This window comes from Talpa europaea, assembly GCF_964194135.1.
Source record: "Talpa europaea genome assembly, chromosome: 11".
Taxonomy (NCBI): Eukaryota; Metazoa; Chordata; class Mammalia; order Eulipotyphla; family Talpidae; genus Talpa; species Talpa europaea.
The window spans coordinates 19,493,207-19,519,778 of NC_140078.1; the positions used below are offsets into that span (position 1 = coordinate 19,493,207).

Consider the following 26,572-nt stretch of genomic DNA (forward strand, 5'->3'; position numbering starts at 1 on the left):
ACTCTTCCAGCCCCTGGGTCACTAGCAGTGATGCACACAGCTGGGGCAACAAAGGCAGCAGCAGCAAGCAGCAGCCAAAACCCAAAGCCGTACTGCCACCTACTGGGGCAAGAGAAAAGCATCTAATCACCGGATTTTATAGTCAATTTTAGCAAACAAAACTTTTAAAAAATTTTAAAAGGTCTTAGATATGCCAAATTTACAGAGGAAAATACCAACAAAGAACACAAAATTTCAATGTAACATGGTATCAGAAAGAGAATGCCAATTCACCAGAAACCACACTTAATGATAGCAATTACTGATTTCATGAATAGAGAATTCAAAACTGTCATGAAAAAACTCAGAGTTGCAAGGAAAAATCAGAAAGGCAATCAATAAGCTTAGGAATAAAATGCAGAGATAAGGAGTACTTTCATTATTTTTTGTTAAACAGAACTTTTCTGGGTTTTTAACATATTTTTTGTTTTTGCATAGACAAATCGTGTAGGCCAGAGGTGTGAGGGGAAGGAAGGGGGTGAGAAGATTCACCAGAGACAGCATGGAAAGCAGAAGAGGCGGATTTACTGAAATACACTGCTGAGGGGAGCAGTGGGCGAGCAGGAGAGGTCTGCTGAGCAGTGTGTGGGTTAGCTGCCTGACTGTGCATGGAAACTCAGGCCAAAGCAATGACAGTGCTGGGACTTAACCCTTAGGACACCAGGGAGGTTCCCCCCCCCCCCTTTTATTTGCCTTGTTTTTTATGTTTTGTTTTAGGATGTTAATCTCCCAGGATGGCTTAAGAGATCAAGAGTGTGAGATGAGGAACTTTTCATCTTGCAAATCTGAAACTCAACCAATCAGACAATTCTCTTTTCTCCTCTCCCTCAAGCCCCATTTTACTTTTTTCTATGAATCTAATTTATTTCCTCACCACCATCATCACTTGTGTTCCCTTCTCCTTCCTCCGTTTCTTAACCACAGAGCCCTCAGGGTATTTGTTGATGTCTTTTTTTTTTTTTTTTAAGTGTTTTACATTGTCCACTGTTATGTTAATGTCCGACATTTGTTTTTATCTTTCTGACCTGTTTTGCTGCACATAATTCTTTCAGTGCCCCCCCATTTTGTTGAAAATGGCTGCATTTCATCCTTTCTTGTGGTTAGGAGTGTTTCATGGTATGTATAGTAAATAATGTAGGTATGTGTAATAAAATGTGAAAGCAGCAGTTTTTGGATGAATTGTTCTGTAGTTGTCTGCTACATCTTTTTGGTCTATCTCCTCACTTAAAGCTGTTTCAGGCTCAGTGATTTTGGGGGACAGAGGGTAAGAAAAAACTGCAAACTGAGTAAGCTAAGGGGAGGAAGACAGAATTGATCACATAAATTGGCAGTTAAATTCTTCACAAGTTATAATCTTACTGAACTCCATATGAAACAAGAATTTTATTATTATCCCCATATCACCTGAGAAAATTAAGGCACAACAGAATTGATTAACTACTCAAGGGCATACAACGCTTGTGTAATGGATTGGGGACTTGAGCCAAAGTCCTCTGACTCCAAATACTTTGTGACCAATTTTAGGATTTTTTTTTCACACCACAGAATGACATAATCTTGGTAGTGAATTGGGCCAGAAATGACGGCCAGAACCTGCTAGTAGGTAGACATGTTCCAACACTCCAAATGCTGTCAGACATGAAGGCAAGGAATGAACTGAAAACTAAAAAACAGGTCCATTGGAAAATCCTCTGATAAAATCTGAGAACAAGTGGGAGACAGGCAGCTGAGTCACTGTCATCAAACCAAAATGCTTCAAAGATCCAGACCAGATTTACCCAAGCAAATGGTTCCACCTTTCCCTCCTTCTGTCTTTAACTCCAAGGGTCCAGGGGAGAAAGCTGAGTTTGGCAGTATATGCAGCAGAAATCATACTGGGAAACGTTTAACACCGAGACTATAGGGGAAGCCCCAGAAATACTAACCAAAGCAAAGATAAAATAATGGTAGAAAGACAAAGACCGCTTTAGTGCAGATAAATTTAATGACTATTAAAGCTGTTCAGGTAGCAGCAAAGAGTTGCATTTTCCACTTGGCATTGCTTTGTTTCACCACTGGCACTTGTCTCCAAAGCTTCATGTCCCCTTTCATTAGGAACGGGTCATCTCTTACTTCCTGTTGGAAAGGACTGCCCATGTCAATTCTGAGACCATCCTCTCTGATCAGCAATATCCTAGAGAGTTCTTCAAAGTGGTCCTGCAGAGAGCATGTCCTTTTAGTGTCTGAGAGCTGGCGGAGGAGATCTGAAAGAAAACCAGTCAGAAGAAGGTAAGGTAACCAGGTACACTTCAGAGACTTAACATGCAGCCTGTAGAGGTGAGGCCAGCAATGGAATCTGCTGGAGATGAGCCAGCAGAGACTGCACGGTTCCTGTGTTCCCCAGCCCTACAGGAAGAGACGTCTACTGCTATGCTAATGTATATGTAATCAAGAAGCCCAAAACAGGTCAGTCCCTAATAGCACTCCTCCCTTTTCACTTGGGAGATGGCTGCCCCCTCCCCTCCTCCCCAGTGCCAACTATAAGGGTCAGGTGTAAGCTGCCCATCACAGACCCTGCCCTCCTAACCCCAGAGATAACCTATGATCCATACTGGTTCCACAGCTCCCCTTCATTCTGATCCTTCCACTACAAATTACCTGTAGGGTTTATGTCACCCGAGAACAAAAAAAGTCCCAAATAACTCGGCATCACCATTCTCTCTTGAAACATGGAATTTTTCTATTGTACAAAAAAAAGAGTACCATACTCACCCTGTAACCCAGCCCACCTACTGTGTTCCTTTTTTCACGTTACCCTTGGCTACAGTAGAAGTTGGGAGGTGTGGGAAAGCAAGTGAAAATCAAAGAAGCAGACATTGAGACAGAAAGAAAGAAAATAGGAGAACATCCAAAAATTTTTAAAGAATAAACACAGAAGTCTAGAATAAACACTGCTTCCCAGTGGAGTGGACTCAGTCCACTCAGGACATTCCTAAGTAATGCGTAAGTAAGACAATCCTTAGTTAACACCAGGCCAGAACGGAATGGCATCACAAAATCCCCCAACAGCAAAATTGATTGTATTCTTAATTTTTGTCTGGTGGACAGAACAGAAACTTTCTTGAGTGGGGGTAAAATTTCCAGGCCAATCCACTGAAGTTACATGCCAGGGGAATGACTCTCCCTCTGGCAAGTCACAGACCATGCTTCTGTGACTCAATTCAGTGGTGACAATAAAAGGACAGAAAGCAGAGAAGAGTATGAGGTGCTGAGGAATAAGAGGAGTGCATGACACTGATCAGCAACAGCAAAAAAAAAAGACCCTCCCCTCTCCATCTCTCACTTTGGCAGATGCTCCAGAGCTCAGTGCTGAAAAAGCAGTTTTGCTTCTGCCCCCCTCATCAGTGTGTGTCCTGCCAGTCTCTGGCCCTGAGACAAAGTGGACATGAGGCCCCAAAGGAAAGGAATGTGGCAGCTAGCAGATCTATGGTGGTGGGGAGGAGGAAGAGAGTAAAGGAGAGACCAGAGGCGGAATATCCCCAGTGAAGCGGGAAAGGAGAAAGGGGAAAATCCCACAGCCTTTGCTAGATCTGTTAGTCCAGGGAAGGGCCCCTGGAGGCTGGAGCAAAGATAAGTTAGGGTTGCCTGGAGCACCAGAGACCTCATGGGGCATGCTCATCTTCTTTGACAGAGAAAACTATCAACCCACTCAAAATCACATACACTTTCCACTTTTGCTGCAGTAGAAAAGTACATGTGAGTATAGTCCAACCTCACCAAACACCCAAAAAGAGCTCTTCCAGATAGAAGAAAAACAAGGAGATATCACTTAGGAGATGTTGAAAATTAAATTTCAGGTGCCCTTCTACTGTCCAGGTTTCAAAAAGATTTTGATTCTACTAAAGAATTTTTCCAGGAAAAAAAATTTCATTTCTACAAATTATCCAATCACACATCCATTTCCCAATGCAAGTCAAAAACCTAAAAGGACAGCATACCTTCACCAGTACATAGTCCCCAGGCTGAGCTCTGACCCGGAGCCCAGAGTTAGTGACATCCTCCATCTCTACATCAGGGAAGATCACTTTGAGGTTTCCATCATTCCGGCCACACAGGTCAGTGGCAGAGCGTTTACTGACCTACAGAAAGAACAGAGAAGAGTTCATGAATCTCCAGTTATCAGTTCTTGCAGGGCAGGAATTATTTCCTCTCCATCTGGTTGGAAGAACAGGTAACAACCTGGGGTGGCAATGAGCATTCTGAAGTAGACAGTGGTTTTAGAACACTGACCCCTTACTCTGCAGAATCTGACAGGAGACAATAACCGAAGTCAGCAGAATTCTCAGATGCCCTGATTCTGTCCAAGTATTGCTTCTGGCTATGGGGAAACCTCCACACTCATTCACCTTAGAAATCAAGTCCAAGGAACCCAAAATACCCAGCCTCATAGTAATTACTTAGGAATGTTCTAGAGTTGTTTGGCCTGGGTTACTAGCAGTAATGAGTGAACAGTCTCAAAGGTAGCCTATCTATCACAACATGCGGAAGACCAGGAATCACAGAATGAGGAGAAACAGTAAGGACAGGTGGCAGGGAGAGGGAGAGGGAAAGAGAAAATACCTGAAGAACAGATGAAAATTTTCCAAATTTGATAAAAACTATAAATCCACAAACTAAGATGCCTCAACAAATCCCAAAGAAAACGCAAAGAAGTAAACACAATGAAAGTCATGCCAACAGTCATCAAATTTCTGAAAACACTGATAAAGCAAAAAGTTTAAAAGGAAAAAAGTATTTTATGTTTAGAAGATACACAAGAATGATCACATTCTTGACAGATCGTGACAGATAGTTCTGTCAGAACTATCAGAAGACAACGCAGTATCTTTAAAATATCAACTTAAGGGCCTCCCCGGTGGCGCAGTGGTTGAGCGCTGGGTTGCGAAGCTGCCCACAGCCTCTGCGGCGCCAGTTCGATCCCCGGCTGCTCCCAGGCCACTGGAGGAGGGTCCCGCATGGTGCGCAAACCTCTCCTGCCGCCCGCTGCTCCCCTCAGCAGTGTACTTCGGTCCTTCTGCCTGCTCTGCTCTCCGCTCTGGCTCTGGTGAATTCTCTCACCCTCCCGCGCTTCTGACTGTACCCAGTGCATGTATAAACAAACAAATAAACAAATAAATAAATAAAACATGCCTCTATAAAAAAATAAATAAATAAACAAAAAATAAAATAAAATATCAACTTAAAATGTGAAGCCCAATGAAAAAAATATTTTTAAAAGATAGGTGAAAATTTTGGTCAAACAACCAAAAACTGAGAGGATTCATCACCAAAAGACTGGCATTACAAGAAATGGTAAAGACAGGAACTTGAATATGCACGAGGAATAAAGAAGTGGTAAATAAGAGAGGGCACACAGAGAAGACCTTTTTCTCATTTTAAAAATGTTCATGGAGGGGCCCCTCCCCGGTGGCACAGCGGTTGAGCACTGGGTTGTGAAGCTGCCCACAGCCTCTGCAGTGCCGGTTCGATACCCGGCCGCTCCCCGGCCACCAGGGGAGGGTCCCACATGGCGCGCAGACCTCTCCTGCCGCCCGCTGCTCCCCTCAGCAGTGTACTTCGTCAGTCTGCCTGTTCTGCTCCCCGCTCTGGCTCTGGTGAATTCTCTTACCCTCCCGCGCTTCTGACTGTACCCAGTGCATGTATAAATAAATAAATATTTTTTTAAAAAAAATATTCGTGATGGGCCTCCCCAGTGGCGCAGTGGTTGAGCGCTGGGTTGCGAAGCTGCCTGCAGCCTCTGCAGCACCAGTTCGATCCCCGGCTGCTCCCTGGCCACCAGGCGAGGGTCCCACATGGCGCACAGACCTCTCCTGCTGCCCGCTGCTCCCCTCAGCAGTGTACTTCGGTCCTTCTGCCTGTTCTGCTCCCCGCTCTGGCTCTGGTGAATTCTCTCACCCTCCCGCGCTTCTGACTGTACCCAGTTTTGCATAAATAAAATAAAATAAGTCTTTAAAAAAAAAAAAAAATGTTCATGGAAAAAAAAATTTCCTTGAGAAATAATGGACTATTCATCGCTTCTCAGCCTTTTGGCTAAGATCAAGTATAGAAATAACTGACTATTCAAAAAAGAAAAATCAATGTATTTTGGAATGCAAAGTATAAATTTATTTTTTTTAAACAATTTTTTTTTTAAAGAGGCACGTATTTTATTTATTTATTTGTTTGTTTGTTTGTTTGTTTATACATGCACTGGGTACAGTCAGAAGCGTGGGAGGGTGAGAGAATTCACCAGAGCCCAAGCGGGGAGCAGAACAGGCAGAAGGACCGAAGTACACTGCTGAGGGGAGCAGCAGGCGGCAGGAGAGGTCTGCACGCCATGTGGGACCCTCCTCCGGTGGGCGGGGAGCAGCCGGGGATCGAACCGGCGCCGTAGAGGCTGCAGGGAGCTTCACAACCCAGCGCTCAACCGCTGCGCCACCAGGGAGGCCCGCAAAGTATAAATTTATGAGTACAACAGCACATAACGAAAAAGGATAGAAGTGTATTGTTTTAAGGGTCTTAACATTAAAACATTCCAAGTGAGGCCATGTCTGGGAATCTGCCTTTAGAAAGTCAAGTACCAACTATGTCCAGTATTCTTCATTTACTAAAGACAGAGGAAGGAGGTTAGTCCTAAGCTACTATTGCTTCAGGGAAACAGCAATCAGGTAAGATTTAAAGAGCTGCTCCACCACCTCCCTACAAAACAATGACTAGTGACAAAAGAAGGAAGAGTGACTTTGTGGAGTCAAGAAGCCGATCAGACACCATCTTAATGAAATTTCAAAGTTAACAACACCAGCAGTGAGACAAATCAAAATGTATGTCACCTCACTAGACACAAATAGAAGAACACATCATTTCTCCAATGATCCTGCCTAAACATGCAGAACTTGAATCTTAACATGAGGAAACCTAGCAAACTCAAAATGAGGAAGATTCTACAAAATTACTGGCCTACCATTATCCATGTCAAAATTATGAAAGGTGAAGAAAGGCTGAGGAACTATTCTAGACTGAGGGAACCCAGAGAGCTGTGACAGCTAATGCCTCATGTGATACTGAACTGAATCCCTTTCCTATAAAGGGCAATTCTGAGACAAGTGGAAAATGGGGCTTGGGGACCGGATGGTAAGAACTCACCAGGTTACTCTTCTGACTTTGGCGGCTGTGCCACAGCTGTGGAGGAGAACCATAACACTCAACAATTTAGGGGCAGCAGACAGCAACTTACTTTCAAATGATTCAAAGCAAGAGTGCTTTATACTGTACATTATACTGTACTAACCCTAACTTTCCCATAAGTTTGTGACTGTTTTACAATAAATTTTTAAAAAGAGAAACTGTGTTCAGGTTGAACAAACCAACTGTTAAAGAATAGTTATGAGACAACAGGGAAACTGGAATATATGCTGAAATATTTACTATATTTACTAACAAAAATATGACATCTTGTGCATATTTCAAAATAACCAGTGGGGGCAGTAGAGATAAAACAAGATTAGCCATAATTAACACTATACTGACAACTGCTGAAGCTGGTTATTGGACACGGGGGCTTTCATTATACAATTCTCTCTGTGTCTATGTATCCTTTAAATTCTCCAAATTTATAAAATAAAAAATAAATGGGTTGGGGGGTTACAGACTCTAGAACCGGATAGGCCCAAGTCAAATTCTGGCTCTGCCACATAAGCTGTATAATCTTGAAAGTTATTCTGCTTCTCTAAGTCTCCATTTTTTCATCTACACAAAAGGGCTAATAACAGCACTACCTCCAAGGGCTGTGGTGGCCTCATGTGCTGCTAACCCTAAAAAAAAAAAAAATGCGGTTCCTGGAAGACTGAGTATGAATGAGCTATTACCATCTTCTCTTCCTCTCTAGTTATAGCAACCTGGGGCTTTAAACTGGCTGGGACCATAGAAAAGACTGTCTCTTCTAAGAGAAAACAAAAACTCAAATCGCTGGCTCTGAAAAACACATTTATTCATTAGCCCCAAGTGAATAATACCTTTTGTTAGATCAATAAGAACCTTGTTTTGGTTCATTTAATTACCACAAGCTCTGTGAGGCTGAAGAAGCTCTGAGTACTCATTCATTTATTCAAAAGACAAGCACACTATTCAGTGCCAGATCGTGCGTGAGGAGAGCTGAGAATACAATGAAACCCAATTTCTACTGGATAAAATAGAGATTGCTAATAAATGTGTACACAAACAGATCTCCAGAATCCCAGCTGATACCCTCAATTACAAAACATTGAGTGAGGCAAACACCTGGGGAGTATCATCAACTATCAGACAGACCACAGGAAGATCCCTAATCTAAGCTGAGTTGATTGGGTACCCTTCTGGAAATTTGAATTGGGGCTAAAAGACACAACATGGTTTATGAATAGCTGGACTATAATATATAAATCAGGAACTATAGGCTACTGTCCTTTGTCACACAGATAAAGAATCAGAAAAGGCTGGTCTAAGGAGGAGATAACTGCAACTGAGCCTCAAGGGCTTCCCAGGCGGGGTACAATCCCTTCCAGACACCTGGCTCTGTTACCACCTTTGAGCTACACAGGATACCCTCAAGTTTTGTATAAAAAGGAATTCTTTTGGCTTAGGCAGAACAGCTTGAAAAAAGTGCTCAGTGTTACCAGCAGAGAGTCATAACAAGCACAAATACCAGGCAATTGGTTGCTTTGATGCTACCATATCCTCAGGAATGGAGAAAACCTCTCAAACAAGGATATCAAGAAACCACAGAAAGGGCCCTGTCTCTCTTTCCCTTCCCCTCCACTAACTGTAGCAGGCTGCTTCACAAAAGGTCAGCTTCCCAAATTCACCCCAACCACAGCTGTTTAGTGCTCTAAATCATGGCTAGGTTACCAGGCTCAACCTCAGAAGCCTACAGGAACCCCAAACTTCTTGAAATATGTTACATTTCTAAGAAAGGCTGACTTTTTAAAAAGAGACAGAAACAGACAGTAAAACTGATTCCAAAATTACACACAGCACACTCTTACACAGAGAAAGAAGAGACGTGCTTTTCCCTAATCCTTCCACTAAGTACAAAAACATCCTTCTGGAATGAAGGGGAATCAAGACATTCTACAATAAAGAGAAAACAAAAACCTGCTGCCAGAGTAGCTAAAGGAAGTTCTCAAAACAGAAAGGAAACAAAGGAGGAACCTTGAAGCATCAAGAAGAAAACACATAATATTGATTATGTACAGAGGACATAGTAGTTTCCGCAAGGAAACTACAAGAAGCAGCACCTAAAACTATGACGTGAGTTCAGCAAGGTCACAGGATACAAGGTAAACATGCAAAATTCAATGAATTCTATAAATAGCAATGAATATCAGAAATAAAAAATACAATTATAATAACTCAAAATGAAAAATTAAGCACTGAAGTGTGAATCTAACAAAATATGTACAGGATCTATATGCTGAAATGACAAAACTTCTGATACAAGAAATCAAAGATCTAAACAAAGGGGAGACATACTGTGTTCTAACACACACACACACACACACACACACACACAGCCTCACCCCTTCCACCAGCACCAGCTGGGTACAACCCACAGAAGATCTGTTGACTTTTGTTGCTTCTTCCCGGAAGACAGTGATGAGTTCCTCCAAACGTCTTAATTTAACCTCTTCTGGGACATCGTCTTTCAATCTATGATAGGCTCGCGTTTTCTATTTAACAAAAAAAGAAATGGAGGTCACCATGGGCTTGTAGAATCCATTCTCCAGGTCTTCAAGCAGACACATTCATCTCACCAGCAAATTGCAGTTGTATGTACAAGAACCCAGGAAGGTTCTCTGGCTCTGGGAGCTTTCTAAGAGAAAAAGGTAACAACACAATAGAATCACATTTTAGGTGCTAAATTTACCATATGAAAGTCATACACTCAAATTGTTCTTGAGATGCTCAGAGGATACAAATATAACTTTTATCCTTATAGTACATAAATTAATACCAAGCCATCATTCAGTTTCAAGACCAAGAGGCAAAGCAGCCTCAATGGCTTGACAAAGGACATATCCGTAGTCCAAAAGAGAAGCTCTGTAAGTTGAGAGATGATTCCCGTTTCCTTATAAAGAAAATGGTGTCCGTCCCTCTGCATTCAAATTCCAAACCAAAGCAAAATTTAAAATATTCTAATGAAAGGAATATTGGCACAAAAAAAATATCTTTCATCAAATTGAGAACTGTAAAATAGTAAGCAGGTTAATTAGAAAAAATAAAGAAAAGAATGGTAAGATCCTTGTGGTGTCTGAAGGATGCCCTGAGCCACTCCTCTTACTTCCTCCTTGTCTACAATTGACTCCAAGCTGGTCAGGAATGATGTCAGCATAGAAATATCTTCTCCCCTACTGAGGGCTCACCTGTCTCATGCTGTAGGCAAAGAGGAAACCCATGTTGTACTGAATTTCCCGAAGCAAAGATACCGTCTGGAGGTGGTCTTCCTCCATCTCACCACAAAAGCCAGCAATGAAATCACTGCTGAGACTCACACCTGCAGCATGGGACAAAGGACAAAGGACAGCATGTCACTGCTGCTTACCCTCAAAAAAGGCCTCTGGCACCTGGGTCACAGAGGGAGATCTAGCAGAGGGAGAGCTATTCAGACCATGTGCAAATGACACAAAACAGTCATTACAGAGTAAGAGGGGAGAGGCCTAATTATCTATAATGTTCTATGCCAGAGCCTGGCTTCTCAGTGTACCTTCCCTTCGATACTAGAAAAGATATTTTCCCTGAAAATGTTGGATTTAGGCACACAGTAGGAATTCACACTTTCACTGCTTTTACTGGTGAAAATCTCACAGTGCCTCATATATAGTTTTGAAATTAGTTTAACACAATATTCATTTAAGAGAGCAGTAGCAATAACTACCAATTACTGATATTTACTAAGTGCCAGACTTTACCATTTAATTTATTTATTTATCCCAACAATCCAATGAGGTTACTACTGTTAATTGCAATATAGAGATGAGGAAAGTGTAACCCAGAGAACCTGCACACTACTCTGACCCTTCAAAATGAAAGTATATGTGTGCACAATGCAAGTTACAATAATTAGAAACTTGGGGGTTGGGGAGGGGATACAGTCACTGTTAACAAAATCTAAAATAAAAGACCACAGAGTAATTTTATTAGTGGGAAGGGAAAAGAGAAAAAGGAGTATTAAAACAATAGAAAAGACATTATCTCTAGATAATGTATAGAAATATTTTAAAGACATCAATCGCCCCCCTCATCAGACTTTATGTAGAACATAATTTTGCCAGCTTACAAGGAACAAGATCTCTCCCGTATGTTCAGAAACAGAGACTATAGGAAAGGACTCTCTTTAGCTTTGATACTACAAGCTGACCCGCTGAGTATTTCTAGCAAGACTAAGATATAGAAAGAGCACAAGGAGAGTAAATGAGAAATGAAGAGGATCAAAAGAAATATAAAAGTGCCACAAAGTACTGCAACAGTTATTGCCTCCACCTGACCAAGGAGACTCAGTAGTAATGTGCTCAGCAGAGGTAGTTCTAACATGTACCTGGAATAGACTCTCTGATATGATGAATTAAATCCAGGTAAGCTTCTCTAGAATATCTACAAAGAAAAAAAAATAAGAAAAGGGTTAGATGAACCAACTTTTAAAAGAATGCTATAAAAACATATTGTTGTGAAGTACCATATGTAATCACTTTTCATCCATATAGAACAGTACAAAAATAGGTTAAATTTCCAAATCCTATACTGTAGCCTAATGTAGAATCTATGAATTTTTAGCTCAGGTCCATGAAATTTTTTTTTTTTTTGAAGAGCTGAAAAATATTTCATTTCTGTACTCAGGATTAGATATTTTAAAACATTAGACCCAGTTTTTTAGGTAGCAAGGTCTTTACAACCAAAAGCCTCACACACCAAAAACATTGATATTCTATAGATCAACCTATCGCTACCCTTAAAATTGTTATAGAAGACAGCAGCATCAGCCTCACAGACAACTTGTGTGTGGTTTAAATATTGGTCAGTGTGTGCTCATAATTAACGCAAGGCTAGCAAAGATTTTTTTTTTAAACCATTTTATGAGCACTTTGCAAGTCTATGAAATTTTAAATAGCCTTTTTTATTTAACCAATGAAGACAGATTAAACATTTAACAGGCTCTCTAAAACTCTGCCAATGTGAAAATGAAAAGCTTGCCATTTGTCACATTCTCTGTTCAGATTTCTCTCTGCTCAATCTTATTCTATTACTCTCTGAGTGAACAAAGAGCTGTATTTAAAGACCTAAAAAACCTTAATGTTAAAAGCTAAAGGATTAAAATTTAAATAGTGTACCACACAGAGGTACTTCACACAAAACAAGAGTGAAAGAAGTTCCAACATCCATGGGTTTACTCACATAATAAATATTTATCGAGCAGCTACTATGTACCACACACTATGCTAGGTTCTTAGACACTGTTTGCTCCTCAAGAAAACATGAAAAGGGATGGGGTGCCCCTTCCCCAAGCAGTCTGACCCCCTCCGCATTGCCTCCAACACACGGCTGCTTCCACTCTGAGCTGGCAGGTGGATCTGTTTACAGATGTTGTCTCTCTCATGAATCAGCTGCAGAACCTGATTAAACAGAACACATCACAGGTCATCAAGGTCTCACCAAAGATGCTAAAAGAAGGAAAACCACCCCCTTTGTTTCTCTACCAATGTTAATTTTTAAGCATCTAAGAAACTGATTAAGCCAAACACATGAATTTCCCAAAACATTTACCTCTGCTCAAGCCACATGCTATCTGTCCTAAACATTTTACCTGATGCTATCTCTGCTTTCAAAGACCAAAGAAAGCAAGAGGTCAGATTCAAGCGATGATGCTATTTAGGGGTAGTGCCAACACAGACAAGAAAAACAATAGCACTGGTTTCATCTAGCTTTACAAACTAGTCACTTTAAAAGATACCATGAAGAAACTGAAACAAGGAGAAATATTTGAAAAAATACATACTGGCAAATGATTTCTATCAAGAATACATAAAGAAGTTTTATAACTCAATAGGAAGACAATCCAGAGGGGGGAAGATAAAGGGTGGGGCCAAAAAACACATTTCACTGAAACAAAAAAACCTTCCAAAAAAAGGTTTCGCATATAAGCTACATACTCCATGCCAGGCTCTTTGCTAAGTACCTTCCACACATTACATCTATTTCACAACAAGCCAAAGCAAAGGGTGACCATTAATCCCATTCCACAGATGAAGATGAAAAGGTCACACCTACTGGTGAAGCAATGGAACAGCTAGGATTTGAACTAAGTTCTGCCTGAATCTGAATCTGAGGCCAGAGTCTGAGGCTGTTTCTCACTGCGTCACATTGCCCCCTCCTTGCCCACCCCACACCACCTTGTAATAAACCTCTTTCTGTGCAACTTTCACATTCTCACAGGTGATGTTAACCTCTCATTAACATCAGTTCTATCTCTGCCACCACCTTAGTGGACTTCAACTCTTTCCAAAGGTCTGACAGATTCAGCAGGCAATGTGATAAGACAACACAGGATCCTCTGAGCAGCACTCAAGGTCTGCATCCTATTGGGCCCAGGCTTTGGCATGCTTAAGATAGGGCTATCAGTTTGGCACATTTAGCTCCAATACTCACCTCATCGGGAAAATCCTTGGGATGGGGAGAGGTGAAACGGATCCTCATTTCAGGATCTACTCTGGAGACCTGGTCCAGAAGGTGAGCAAAACGAAGGCCCCCTTGTTTGGTTTTATAATTGGCAGAGAAGCCACGGCTAAGATTGGTGGACACTACATTGCTGAACTGGACCTCTGAATCATCCCGAAAACTGTTAACATTCTGACCAAGGAGTGTTACTTCTTTCAGTCCCTGAAAAAAAAAAATATATTGGAAAAATTTAAGGGCTTCTTTGGTAGTGTCATGCCAAATCACTAATTAAAATTTAGCAGAATCTACCAACTGCCTTCCATAAATGTATCTATTTTTAACCCAACAATTTCATTCTTGGGCATTGTGTCTAAAGAACTAAACTTCAAAACAAAACCTTACATAAAAATTAATCTTCAAAGCCTTTTGTGCAATAGCAAAAAAATGGATTCAAACTCAATGTTTAATAATAATGATGATTAACCTATGATAAATCAATTTATGATGCCATTCTATCAGTTAAATGTTATAGTCATCACTTATGACATATCCTTGCCAAAAGTATTTAACCTAAATCAAATCAAGCTTTTATCTCTAACTTCCAATTTACCAAAACAGAGAATTAAGTTAAATGGCAATATGAGGGAGCAGACAAATCCATATTGTCTGGTCTCCTCAAGAAATTAATGTATCATATAAAGCAAGCAACAAAAAAGAGAAAGTGCTATTTTAGATTGAGAGATTGAAGAAGCATAACCATCAAATGAAACTACATAATACTTGATTAGATTTTGGTTTCATCCAATAAACAGCAATAAGATATTTTAGGACAATTAACAAATTTTAAATATAAGTGCATATTATATAGTATCAGTTAATACTGAAATGTCCTACATGTGACATGAAGGGGGAAATTCTTATACTGAGAAGATTCATCCTTAAGTGTCTAGGGTTAAGTGGCCTAACGTCCACTAACTTCCAAAATGTTTCAGAAAAAACATACTTCTACATCTATAGAGAAAGGAGGTAAAGCAAATATGACAGAATGTTAATGTTTCGGTACTAATATTTCAACATGTCTGTTTGAGTACTTGCATTATAATATTTCAGAAAAAATGATTTCTATAAACAATTCTTTATATCTGTTTTGACAGAATTTCAAACTTAGAAAAAAACTGCAAGAACAATAAAAAGAACGCCCACATATTTTTTGCCCAGGTTCACTGATTGTTAACATCAGGCTCCATATGTTAATCATTCACATTCTCAGAACATCCTCTCTCTCTCCACACACACACATGCACAGATACATTTTTCTGAGCCTTCTGAGAATAATTTGCAAATATCGTGTTTACCCCAAAATATTTCAATATACATTTCTTAAAAATAAGAATATTCTCCTATATAAACAGAAAATAAATATCAAAATCAAAAATATTGATAAAATACTATTACCCAATCCACATTCCATAAGTCAAATTTTTACCAAATGTCCAAATAATGTCCTTTGACCTTTTTTACATCTTTATTCAGTAACAGCATATTTAGAAATTTATCTTATGGATCTAACCATCAACACAGACAACAATTAATATATATACTTCTATACAGCACTGTGTTAACAGGGGAATAAACTGAAAGCAGTTTGAAAGCTGTGTCCTATTAATAAATTACAGTTCATCCATACCATGGAAGGCTACCTGACCCCAAATAAAGCTAATGGCTGTGAATGACATGGGAAAATGCTCATACTATTACAGACAGGCCACAAAATTGCTTAGATAATGAGATCATAACTACATAAAAATGTTTTTTCTAATAAAATATTTTTTCCCTAATCAGAACGCCACTCCAGGACCTTGCGATGCATTTCTCTAGTCATCACTCCAGTCTCCTTAAAGACAGTATGACATAATATCAATTTAAAAAACAGAATATACTAAATGTAATGTGGATCATGGTTTATTTAGATCTAGAAAAGGAAAAAAGACATTAACGGGGAAACTGGCATAATCAGAATAAACCTCCGATTAATTAATAATGGCATATTAATGTTAATCTTTTAGTTTTGAAAAATGTACCAAAGTAATATATTAATCTTTGTAATTTTCTGTAAATTTCAGTTATTACAAAACAAAAAGTTTATTTTAAAAAAAAAGGATATTGGGCCTCCCCGGTGGTGCAGCGGTTGAGCACTGGGTTGCGAAGCTGCCCACAGCCTCTGCAGTGCCGGTTCGATCCCCGGCTGCTCCCCGGCCACCAGAGGAGGGTCCCACATGGCATGCAGACCTCTCCTGCCGCCCGCTGCTCCCCTCAGCAGTGTACTTCGGTCCTTCTGCCTGCTCTGCTCCCCGCTCTGGCTCTGGTGAATTCTCTCACCCTCCCACACTTCTGACTGTACCCAGCGCTTGTATGTATAAATAAATAAATAAATCTTAAAAATAAATAAATAAATAATTTTTTTAAAGGGTATAAAACAAATTAAAATACACACACACACATACGTGAAGATGACAAAATCACCAAATGCAAAATGAGTTATGGGCAAATGGAAAATGTCAGTATGGGTGGACTAAAATAAGATGAGATTGAGCAAATTTTTGTTGATTTTCTTAGAAGAATTGAGTATATTGAAAATAGCCTTATTTTTGAGAAATGCATAGTTTCTAAATGTAAAATGTGATATTGTACTTTGATAAACTGTATCAACAACAACAAAGCAAATATGATAAAATGTAACACTATAATATTCTCTATTTTATGTATTTTTTTGATATATCGAAAGAGAATTAAAAAGCTTTAAAGAAGGCTGCTTACTTAGATAATTTCCAATCAATAACAATTGTTTGAATAAGCAAACAATTTATTAAAGGGACAATATACCATTTTCTTTGCAACTATCATATAAAAATCTAAAGGAGAGAAAAAAATCTCGTTACCCTAGAAGCAAAATAAATGACTATCAGATACTTTAGAACATTATGCAGAATCTTACTTTTTACAAGTCAATGGCTTTGAATTCACTGAATTCATTTTTATGCTGTTTATTCACTTTCTCCCTTTATATGCAAATACCATAGAAGTGTTTGGGAATTTCTGCCATCACTTCAGTCTATTTAAACATAATGTCTCTATCCATAAGGCATGAGTTCTGGTTCTATGGGGAACATAAAGGGGAGAGGAAAGAGGCAGTTTTAGACCAGGTCGGGAACACCTCATAGTGCCTGGGAGCAGCTAGGGAATAAATCAGGGAACTGCCAGAGCATTATAACAAAAGCAAACTACTCACTCAGCATTGAAGCAGGACTAGCCTGCCATGGTTTCAGAGACAAGCAAGTAAGGAAACAGTGTCTAGTGGGAAATAAGCTCCATATTATTAACTACTGTCCTCTTCCCCAGGGCTGGTAGAGTCAGGTTTAGGGTTAGGGAGAGACCTCCTCAGGGACTGAGGACCCAGCTCCCAACAGCGGAAAGTAGATGTCTCCCCTCAGGCTTCTGATCTGATTCACTACCCTTAAGTATTTCTCTGTCTCTCAGTTTCCCTAGAACAGACAGGCTAATACACCATTCTCTGCAAACTTATGTGCCAGGTACATTAAAAACTTTTAAACTACCACAAATAACCCAGAAAAGGAAAGTTATTATTTTATTCTCTTTATATAAATGAGAAAACTATGTTTTGAAGGAGATAACTAAATAACCAGTGCCAGGGCACCAAGCCAGAGAATGGTGGAGCCAGAATTCACACAATCATCAGGTTCTAATCCCATGCTCTTTCTAGTCCACTCCGCTGTGTCCTAAGCACTCTTCACAGTGGATCTGCCCATCATGTGTCATCAAAACAAAGATGTACACTCAGATGTTTCCACGTATGGCTCTAATCTTGTACAGCACAAAGATAGCACAGGCTGCAAAACTGAAAAAGTTGGTCTCATCCTCCCACAAACACGTACAGGAAGAAAACATGGATAACTTTTTACCTGCTCAGAAAGCTTTCTCACTTCCTCCAGAATAGAGGCAATAGGCCGACTCCTCTCCCGGCCACGTGTGAAAGGAACAATGCAGTAGCTGCACATGTTGTCACAGCCTCTCATGATAGACCTGGAGAAGAAAATGCCAGAACTTAGTAACAGGAGCAGGATGCATTGGTCTAACCTGAGGAGTGGGGCACGACTCCCTTGACATTATCCTTTGTCCCTGAATCTTCATGGCAGTATGCTTACATTGGACTAAGAAGCACTAAACAGACATTTTTATCTCTGAAAACTAGTATCTAGTTACAGGATATCAGACAAGCTGCATTCCTAATCCAATTGCTCTTTCATTTGCATCCTATAGATGAAAGCCTTGATTTATCTTAAGGAAATAATAACAGATAAAGTTATCAAAGTTCTACACTGAGTTATTAAATAACTGTTAGCTATTAAGTTCATTAAGCAATACAACAATAGAGTACTGGACAGTTATTAAAATGCAGGTTTGCAAGATTTTTCTGTAAAAAGTCATACAGTAAATATGTTAGGCTTTGCAGATCATATAGTCTCTGTCACATTACTTAATTCTGCTATTATAGTTATGAAAGCAACCATAGATAATATGTAAACAAATGGTTATTGCTATAGTTCAGTAACCCATATTTACCAAAAAAAAGGTTATAAGCCCCATCTGCCAATCTTTATTATTGAAAATTTTAACATCAGATATGTTCACCAGTATAAGTAAAAACAGGTTATTAAGCCAATTATATACTAAGAGCCAATTTTTATAAATAAACATACATATAAACCATTTACACATAAATGTAAAGGAAAGGACAGGAATGATAACAGAGTTTATTATTAGGAGGTAGAAGTACAGGTAACTTACTTTCTTTATGTTTGTCTACCTTTTTACTTATTCGTCAACAACATGAACTATTTTGTCACCAGGTTTTTACCTTTTATTTTTTTAACTTAAAAGATCAGGAGAGTGAAAAAAAAAAAAAAGGATCAGAAAAGCCCAAGACATTTTCCTAAGTGAAAAAATGAGAGTATAGAAGGAAAGGTAGGCTATGAATGCATATGCAAAGAACACTTCTGAAAGGATGATAAAGGAAACTACAAATGCGGCTCCCTCTGAAAAGTAGCCTAGGAGACTGGGATGACAACTATGAAGGAGTCTCACTATATCATTTTTTTTTTTTTGTCTTTTGGATTCTGTACTATGTGCATTGTGGTAATTTTTTTTAATACAATAAAATTAACATGTTTAAAATAAAAATGAGAACGTTTACTCTCCGTCTCTTGGGCAGTGACTCACACGAAGGCAGAAGTAGCACTGGTGCTTGTCTGGACTGGCATGATATCGGCATAGGTCTCATCCAGAGAGAGTAGCACATTGGCAGCTTGTTGGCCTGACTCAGCAACAGCCAGCAGCCGAGGAAGGTCCCGATAGGCATCTGGACCAACCAAAATATCCACCATTTTCTCCCTGTTGAGTATCTCCTCCTTCAGCCTCTCAGCCATGCAGCCTGGGAGGGAAAAGAAATAAGCACCTGCTCCCAAATCCAACTGGTCTCATTGCTTCTTCTCCATACACATTATCTCTAGCTGTATCAGAGACCACAGAAACTTCTCTGAGCTTGACATCATCCCTCAACTTTGCTAACACCTCCAAAACACTGAAACCTCATCTTCCATAGGTTTCCATACCCTGGGAAAAAGGGCTCTAGAGAAATTCAATAAATTGCCCCCAAAAAATTAAACCACCATCCAAAAATCTTTCTAGATATAACCCATCTATTTTATCAATGGAAAATTTATTCAGGAACTTGCATTGTCTGCCTTTTCCCTTCTTCTTTCCCATAATACTTGCTAAAACCTATTAAAAATGCGTTAATCATCTATATTCTTATCTTTTATATCCTAAAAAACATTGTTCTTATTAGTAAGACCATACAATGTAAAAATTCACCTTATTGTAAACACCCTTTGAAGACATTTTACTTTAAAAACCATTGTTGGTTGCACAAACATGTTCACTGCAGCATCATTCACGACAGCCAAAGGGTGTACACCAAAAGATGTGGTATTCATACATACAACGGAATATTATTTAACCCTAAGAATGAAAGAAACTCTGACACAGCTACAATACAGCTGAATCTTGAAGACATTATTCTAAGTAAAATAAACCACTCATAAAAGGAGAAATACAGCATGAGTCCACCCACATGATGTACCTTGAGCAGTCAAATTCATAAAGACAAACTAGAATCAGTGGTTGTCAGGGGTTAAGGAGAGGAGGGAATGAGGACTAACTTTAATGGGTATAAAGTTTCATTTTAGAAAGATCAGGAAATTTTAGAAATGTATGTGGTGATTGCTGTACAACAATGTGGATATATTTAATGTCACTGAATTACACTGAAAAGATTAAAATGGTAAATTTCCTGTAGCATATACCTTACCACAATTGAAGAAAATTTATTATGGGGATTTCTGAAATGGCTAACATATATATGCAGGGGCTTCAGGGAATTTAAATGGAATAAGACATTTCTGCTAATCCTTCCATCTTCCTGTATCACTTCGTACATCACCCTGTATTACAGATACAACCAATGCTCTTGACCCATCATCAAGAGGAGCTAATTTAACTATTTAACTTAACTATTCCACAACAGAGTTTGATTTAAGGTTAAATACATTAAACTCTAGGACCAAAAGAGTGGCAAATATTTTTGAAATATGCTTCCCAGCTATCTAAATCAGAGTTATCCAGCTAAAGTTTCTAAAATGACAGAAATGTTTTTTCTCATGCATGCACTGTCCAAACTGGTAGCCACTGTCAAGCATGGCTACTAAGCAGTTAATATGTGACTAGTGGCAACCATACGCTCCATGCAGACGTACAACTTTTCTTGGGCATGCTTCAGGAGTCAAGACAAAGAGCTTACACTGTGAATCATGCCGACCTTTAGATTCTAAACTCTCTCCTATGCCATAGCTGTGTCACCATGAGCCACATTAGACTATAGGATGGACAGACCTATTTCTGATGCCCATTATTTTCAATCACTACAAAAAGCCCTTTTATGAGATTAATGTCATTTAATCCTACTACCTCTGACATACAAGATACATGTGGGTGTATAAGATTCACAATGTGAATTAACCTCTAAGAGAACCCCGAGCATTGAAGACTACCTGGAACACAAATCTCAAAACACAAAACCTGCAAATTACCGGATACCTAGAATCCCAATCTTCAGAGGTACACGGGAACGGAGCCTCTTCGTCTTCAGGGCTTTAAGCTGATGTAAACGATTCCAGATGGTCTGTTCAGCCTTCTCCCTAAAGAGAACAAAAGAGGTACAACTGAGCCTGAAAATAAACTAGTCATACAGAGCAATCTGAGAGAAGGTTAAATGGGGAAAAAATGAAATAACCTTCAACCCTTTAGGTTACAAGAAGGTAGGCAGGGAATCACTTCTTGTAAATCACCATTCCACAAGTGAAGCCTTCCCTGCACACCTCCAAATCCTAATGTCTTAAAGCCAAACTCAAAAACAAGCTACTTCACAAAGCCCTCCCAAGTCTCCTCTGCTAGAGAGTTTATCTTCCCTTTAACTGCTTTATCACAGTAACTACTTTTCCTGTATTTAGCAATTTCTCCTTTTTGTTGTTTGATTTTTTTACCTAGAGTTTTCTGCCAGATGTTATAGCTATTTGTGTATCATATATTAGCTCCCATATCAGACTAAGCTCCTTAAAGCCAAGTTCCCTAAAAGGACTCATTTCTGAATCACCCAAAGCACTTAGTTCAGTATTGTGCAGCAGAGACTCTCAGAAAACAAACAAAAAAAAAAACACCTTGGATTAATTAATTGATAGTATAGCTAGCTAAGGAAACATTAACACTAACATACTTTGTACACAGAAACAAAAAAGAAAGAGGATATGTTCACCTCTGATGTGTGCCACCCACATCTGTTCAGAAGAACTCTGTCCCCTCTGCCAATGATTGCATCCTAGCCCAAAGATCTACACCATAAATATGTGGCATTAGTTACAAGAAAAACCTTAGGAAAAGCTGGACCACTCAGCAACATACTCTGTTTCCTTCTCTATAAAATGGGTTTTATAACAGCACCTACTTCAGAGAATTGTTGAAAGAATTAGTTATACATGTATAGTGCTTAGCACAGACCTGACACAGAGTATATGCTCAGCATGTCAGTCAGTTCTATCATTACTATCGCCACTGCTGATCCACTGGCTCATCTCCACAGGTAAGCCAGCCTGGTACAGTTAGCACTAGCATTATTATATAAGATATATTCATTCCCAAGGTAAAGAACAAATTCCCACCTGATAGAACATGTGACAAGGAGGATCACATCAGCCTGAGTGGAAAGCAAAAAAAAAAGGAAAATTATGATCGTTGAAATTAACCTCATAAAATTACTGCCCAGGAACCTTTCATGATAATGATGGTAAAATACATATAACATAAAATTTACCATTTTAGCCACTTTTAAAAGCATAGTTCAGTAGCATCAGATAATTCTCAACCACCGCCACCATCAACATCCAGAACATCCCCAATTAAATCTTCCCCAATAAAAACTCTGTACCCATTAAAAACTCCCAATTCTCTTTCTCCTCACAGCCCAATTTTAACTTAGCTCCTTGCCTGAAGGTACATACCACCATAAAAGTTTAAAAATAACTGGAACAAAAGTATACCTTGGTCCCAAAAGAACTCACACTTAGCAACTGGCACCCTGTTCTGAAACTGCATGAGAAGTAGCACAAACGCAGCAAGAGGAAGCAGGAAATGTGTGTACCTCTTTGAGGTCACTGGTTCGCAGGTAGCCATTCTTCTGCAAGATGGACCAGGCTATCTCTGTGTCATTCACATTCATCTGGCAGCCATAGGTCTCAAGGTAGACTGCAATGAGAAGGAAATCCTATGACAGGGACACAGAGACCCGATGTCTTAAAAGGTCTCCTCTCAAAAGTCCCAAAAATTTCTGAAGCAACTGGTTATCCAGTAAGTTCATGATGTACCCCTAAATCAATGACAATCTTTCACAACAAAATAATATATCATATATACACAGACCAATTATAAGCCATGTCATTAAAATATGGGGACACCATATACCTGAGAATCAAGGGAATGTGGTTTTTAAAACAATTAGAAAAGGAAGGACTACCTTAATAGTGTTGATTATCAACCTGGAAGAAAAACAAATTTAATCCACACATTAACTCCATCTTCTCAAAATGAGGTTCTCCAGCCTCTGATGATAGCAGTAGTGGCCATACAGTATATAAAACCACAAATTAAAAATGTAGCATCCTGGGCCTCCCCTGGTGTCGCAGGTGGTTGAGTGCCGCGCTGTGAAGCTGTCCACAGCCTCTGCAGCACCATTTCGATCCCGGTCGGCGGGCAAGGGTCCAACATGGCGCAGCAGACCTCTCCTGTCTCACCCGCTGCTCCCCTCAGCAGTGTAGTTCCTCAGTCTGCCTGTTCTGTTCCCCGCTCTGACTCTGGTGAATCCTCTCACCCTCCCACGCATCTGGCCACTACCCCAGTTCTTGTATAAATGAATAAATAAATCTTTAAAAAAAAAACAAATGTAGCATCCTCCAACAGAAACATCAAACATCTTACATGAAATAAAACATAGCTACATTATGATGTAAAATACTTTGCACAAACCCTTAAGCACATGAATTTCACACTCTGACAAGCCCCTTCAAGCTATATTCCTAGATCAACCCTCACCCACCGATACACTTTAATCCAGACTCAAATTCCAATTTGCATTAGAAGCAGAATGACAAAGAACCATATGAAAACCAATAGAAAACAGCAGTAATTTTTTTAAAAGAAGAAAACATCAGTTTTCTTGAAATTTTTCTTGGTGCATATCTCTTGCCTTAATACAGAAAACCTCAATACTGATGTGAGAGAGGAATTGATGAGTACACAAATAATGAAGGACCACAAAATACCTGGCAGAAGTCATAAGATACACATATGCCTAGATTTACTATTTTAACTCTTAGAGATTTAGTCTGCAAAAATATTTAGTAAAGCAGTATTATATCTACATCTATACATGTACATGCATGTAGCATATACACATGTATATACACACATATGCAGACACCTATCATTTTTTATGATATAAAAAAATGTTTGAAATAAACTAATGTCCAACTATAGGAGGCAGGCTGAAAAACATCAGGGTACAACAAAATGTGATATTTTACACTAATTTTTCAATTTTTAATTATGAAGACTACAGTATTTGGAAAAATGCCCAATAAAAATAACAACTTACAAATAAGCTGTACCATATGACTGCAACCAAATCTTTAAGAACGATGATGGGAAACATGTTTTTAAAGCAGGACAAAAGAGGAAATGTTTAGTTGTCCTTTATGTTTCTTCAAATTTTTAAGGCATTTTAAACTAATTGCATAATGTTTCTAATCTCTACCTAAGCATAAAGTGTGAATTACTACAGTACCCACTGTGAAATCTGCCTTATGACTTAAGACAATTCAGAACAGAAAGTACTAGATTTCCAAAGGTAACCAAAGAAAGGACACCACACACTACTATCCCCCAGTATTACCATGAGTTTCTTTATATTAATGTTACTTGGTGAAGTAGCCTTCCCATACCGTTAACCCCCCAAAGTCGGGTCTACAATAAAAGAAGCTAAATAATCAGCCCATTATGCCAGAAAGAAGTAGAAAACCCAGAGAGACAAAAAGTAAAACCAACCTTTTCTCTGCCTTCCTAAAAGTTCATCCACAGTGAGATAAGGAGGTGGGTCCTCCACATCTGGAGAAGACACCTTCTCTTGAGGAGCTGAAGAACTTAAAAAATGCTGAAAAGATGGTCCAGTGGCCAGCCTGGAACTGAAATCCTTCTGAACTCCATCCTCCTGCTGCTTCTCCGGACTGCGATATGTAGGGCCAGAATGACTGCTATTTGTCCGGAAAGTCCTAAGCAGCAACCACGACACAGAAGCTAAGGGGCCCCACCTCAGAGACCTCTGCACTGGGACGACACACTGTAAGGGATGCATGGTGCTAAATAAACAGTCCAATATCTGGAGAGGGGGGAAAAGGAGAGACATCATCAACACTGATTGAACATTACATACAGGGGACTCCCCTCCATACTTCAAGTATATAGGCACTTTAATGCACTTCGCAAATGTTATATTTTTTATAAATCGAAGGTTTGTGGCAATCCTGCATTGAGTAAGGCTATCAGTTCCATTTTTCCAACAGCATGTCCTCACTTCATGTCTGTGTTATCCTTGTGATAATTCTTGCAATATTTCACACTTTTTAACTATTATTGTATCTATTATGGCGATCTGTGGTGTTACTATTAAATTGGGGGCATCAGGAACTATGCCCCTGTAAGCCAGCAAAGTTAATGGGTATTGTGTTCTGACAGCTCTTCAGGTCTCCCTATTCTAAGACACATTAACATTAGGCCACTGAATAACCTTACAATGGCCTCTAAGTTTAAGTAAAAGGAAGTGATAAAAATTTAATGAATTTATGCATGAGTAAAGAAAGTGGTTTCTAGAGATTGAATGTACTCCTGGTTGGAGGTGCTATAAACATTGCTGAAATGATAACAAAGAATTCAGAATATGACATAAACTCAGTTGATAAAAATAGCAGCAGATATTGAGAGGATTGACTCCAATTTTGAAAGAAGCTCTACTGTGGGTAAAATGCTACCCAACAACACAGGATACAGTGAAATCTTTCATCAAAGGAAGAGTCAACTGATACAACAAAAGTCACTGTTGTTTCAGTGCCACTGCCATCCCAGCCTTCAATATCCACCACCATGGTCAGTTAGTGGCCATCACAAAACACAAAGAGGCAAGATCCTCCAACAGCAAAAAGATTATGATTCACTAAAGGCCCAGGTGATGGTTAATATTTTTTAGCAAGTGTTTCTTAATTAAGGTATGTATTGCTTTTCCTTAGACATAATGCTATTGCACACTTAATAGACTGCAGTATAGTAAAAACATAACTCTCACATGCACTGGCAAACTAAAGAAGAATTGTGACTCACTTTATTGCGATATACACTTTATTGAGGTGGCCCACAAGCAAACCGCAATATCCCCAAGATATGGCTGTGTTAATACATTTAAAGACACTATTAAAAACCCAACTTAGGGGTCTTCCTGGTGGCGCTAGTGGTTAAGCACCGCACTACGAAGCAACCCACAGCCTCTGCACCACGAGTTCCATCCTGGCCGGCCAGGAAGAAACCCACAAGGCGCAGCAGACCTCTCCTGAGTCTCCCGCTGCTCCCCTCAGTACTGTATTTTAGTCAGTCTGCCTGTTCTGCTCCCCAATCTGTCTCTGGTGAGTCCTCTCACCACCATCCCTTCCCCGCATCTCTGGCTTGTACCCCAGCTCTTGTATGCATAAATCAATCTTTAAAAAAAACAAAACCCAACTTAGCATACTGAAGACAGTGCGTCTTCAGCAACTGCACATTTGCAATCCACACTCTCTTTCATGGGAGGTATAGAGCATTGTGTTAAGAGTATGGACCCTGGAGCAGAGACTGATGGTGCTGCTGCCTGGCCAGCTAACGTAGGACACCTGGGAGTTTCCACTTCTTTATGTGTGAAATGGAGTTATCTCCGTGTCTGTTGTATCAAATTGGGCAAAAACGAAAAAAATACTTGCATACACAATGGAGGGTGTCACTGTAGGGGGCTCAGAAATTGATCGTGGGTAACAACGATGGCGACAACCTCATCTCAACAAAAATAAGC

At 39.5% G+C, this 26,572-nt stretch overlaps 1 protein-coding gene across 4 annotated transcripts; it reads right to left on the reverse strand.

The window, feature by feature from the left end:
* Positions 1 to 2,083: 2,083 nt before the first annotated feature.
* CDK5RAP1 (CDK5RAP1 mitochondrial tRNA methylthiotransferase) lies at positions 2,084 to 24,835 on the reverse strand (the record flags this gene model as incomplete). Of its 4 annotated transcripts, none has more annotated exons than XM_084247548.1 (13): positions 2,084 to 2,282; positions 4,017 to 4,157; positions 9,612 to 9,758; positions 10,455 to 10,585; positions 11,627 to 11,682; positions 12,601 to 12,698; positions 13,732 to 13,962; positions 17,721 to 17,841; positions 19,039 to 19,249; positions 20,974 to 21,074; positions 22,092 to 22,126; positions 22,571 to 22,674; positions 24,529 to 24,835. In XM_084247548.1, the coding sequence occupies 13 exons, from the start codon at positions 24,833 to 24,835 to the stop codon at positions 2,202 to 2,204; spliced, it is 1,764 nt and encodes a 587-aa protein (XP_084103674.1). In that variant the 3' UTR covers positions 2,084 to 2,201. The 4 variants fall into 4 exon arrangements, with proteins under 4 accessions (XP_084103674.1, XP_084103673.1, XP_084103672.1 ...); XM_084247547.1 differs by having other exon boundaries at positions 9,612 to 9,761; XM_084247546.1 differs by having other exon boundaries at positions 9,612 to 9,761; positions 17,649 to 17,841.
* Between the last annotated feature and the right edge of the window lie 1,737 nt (positions 24,836 to 26,572).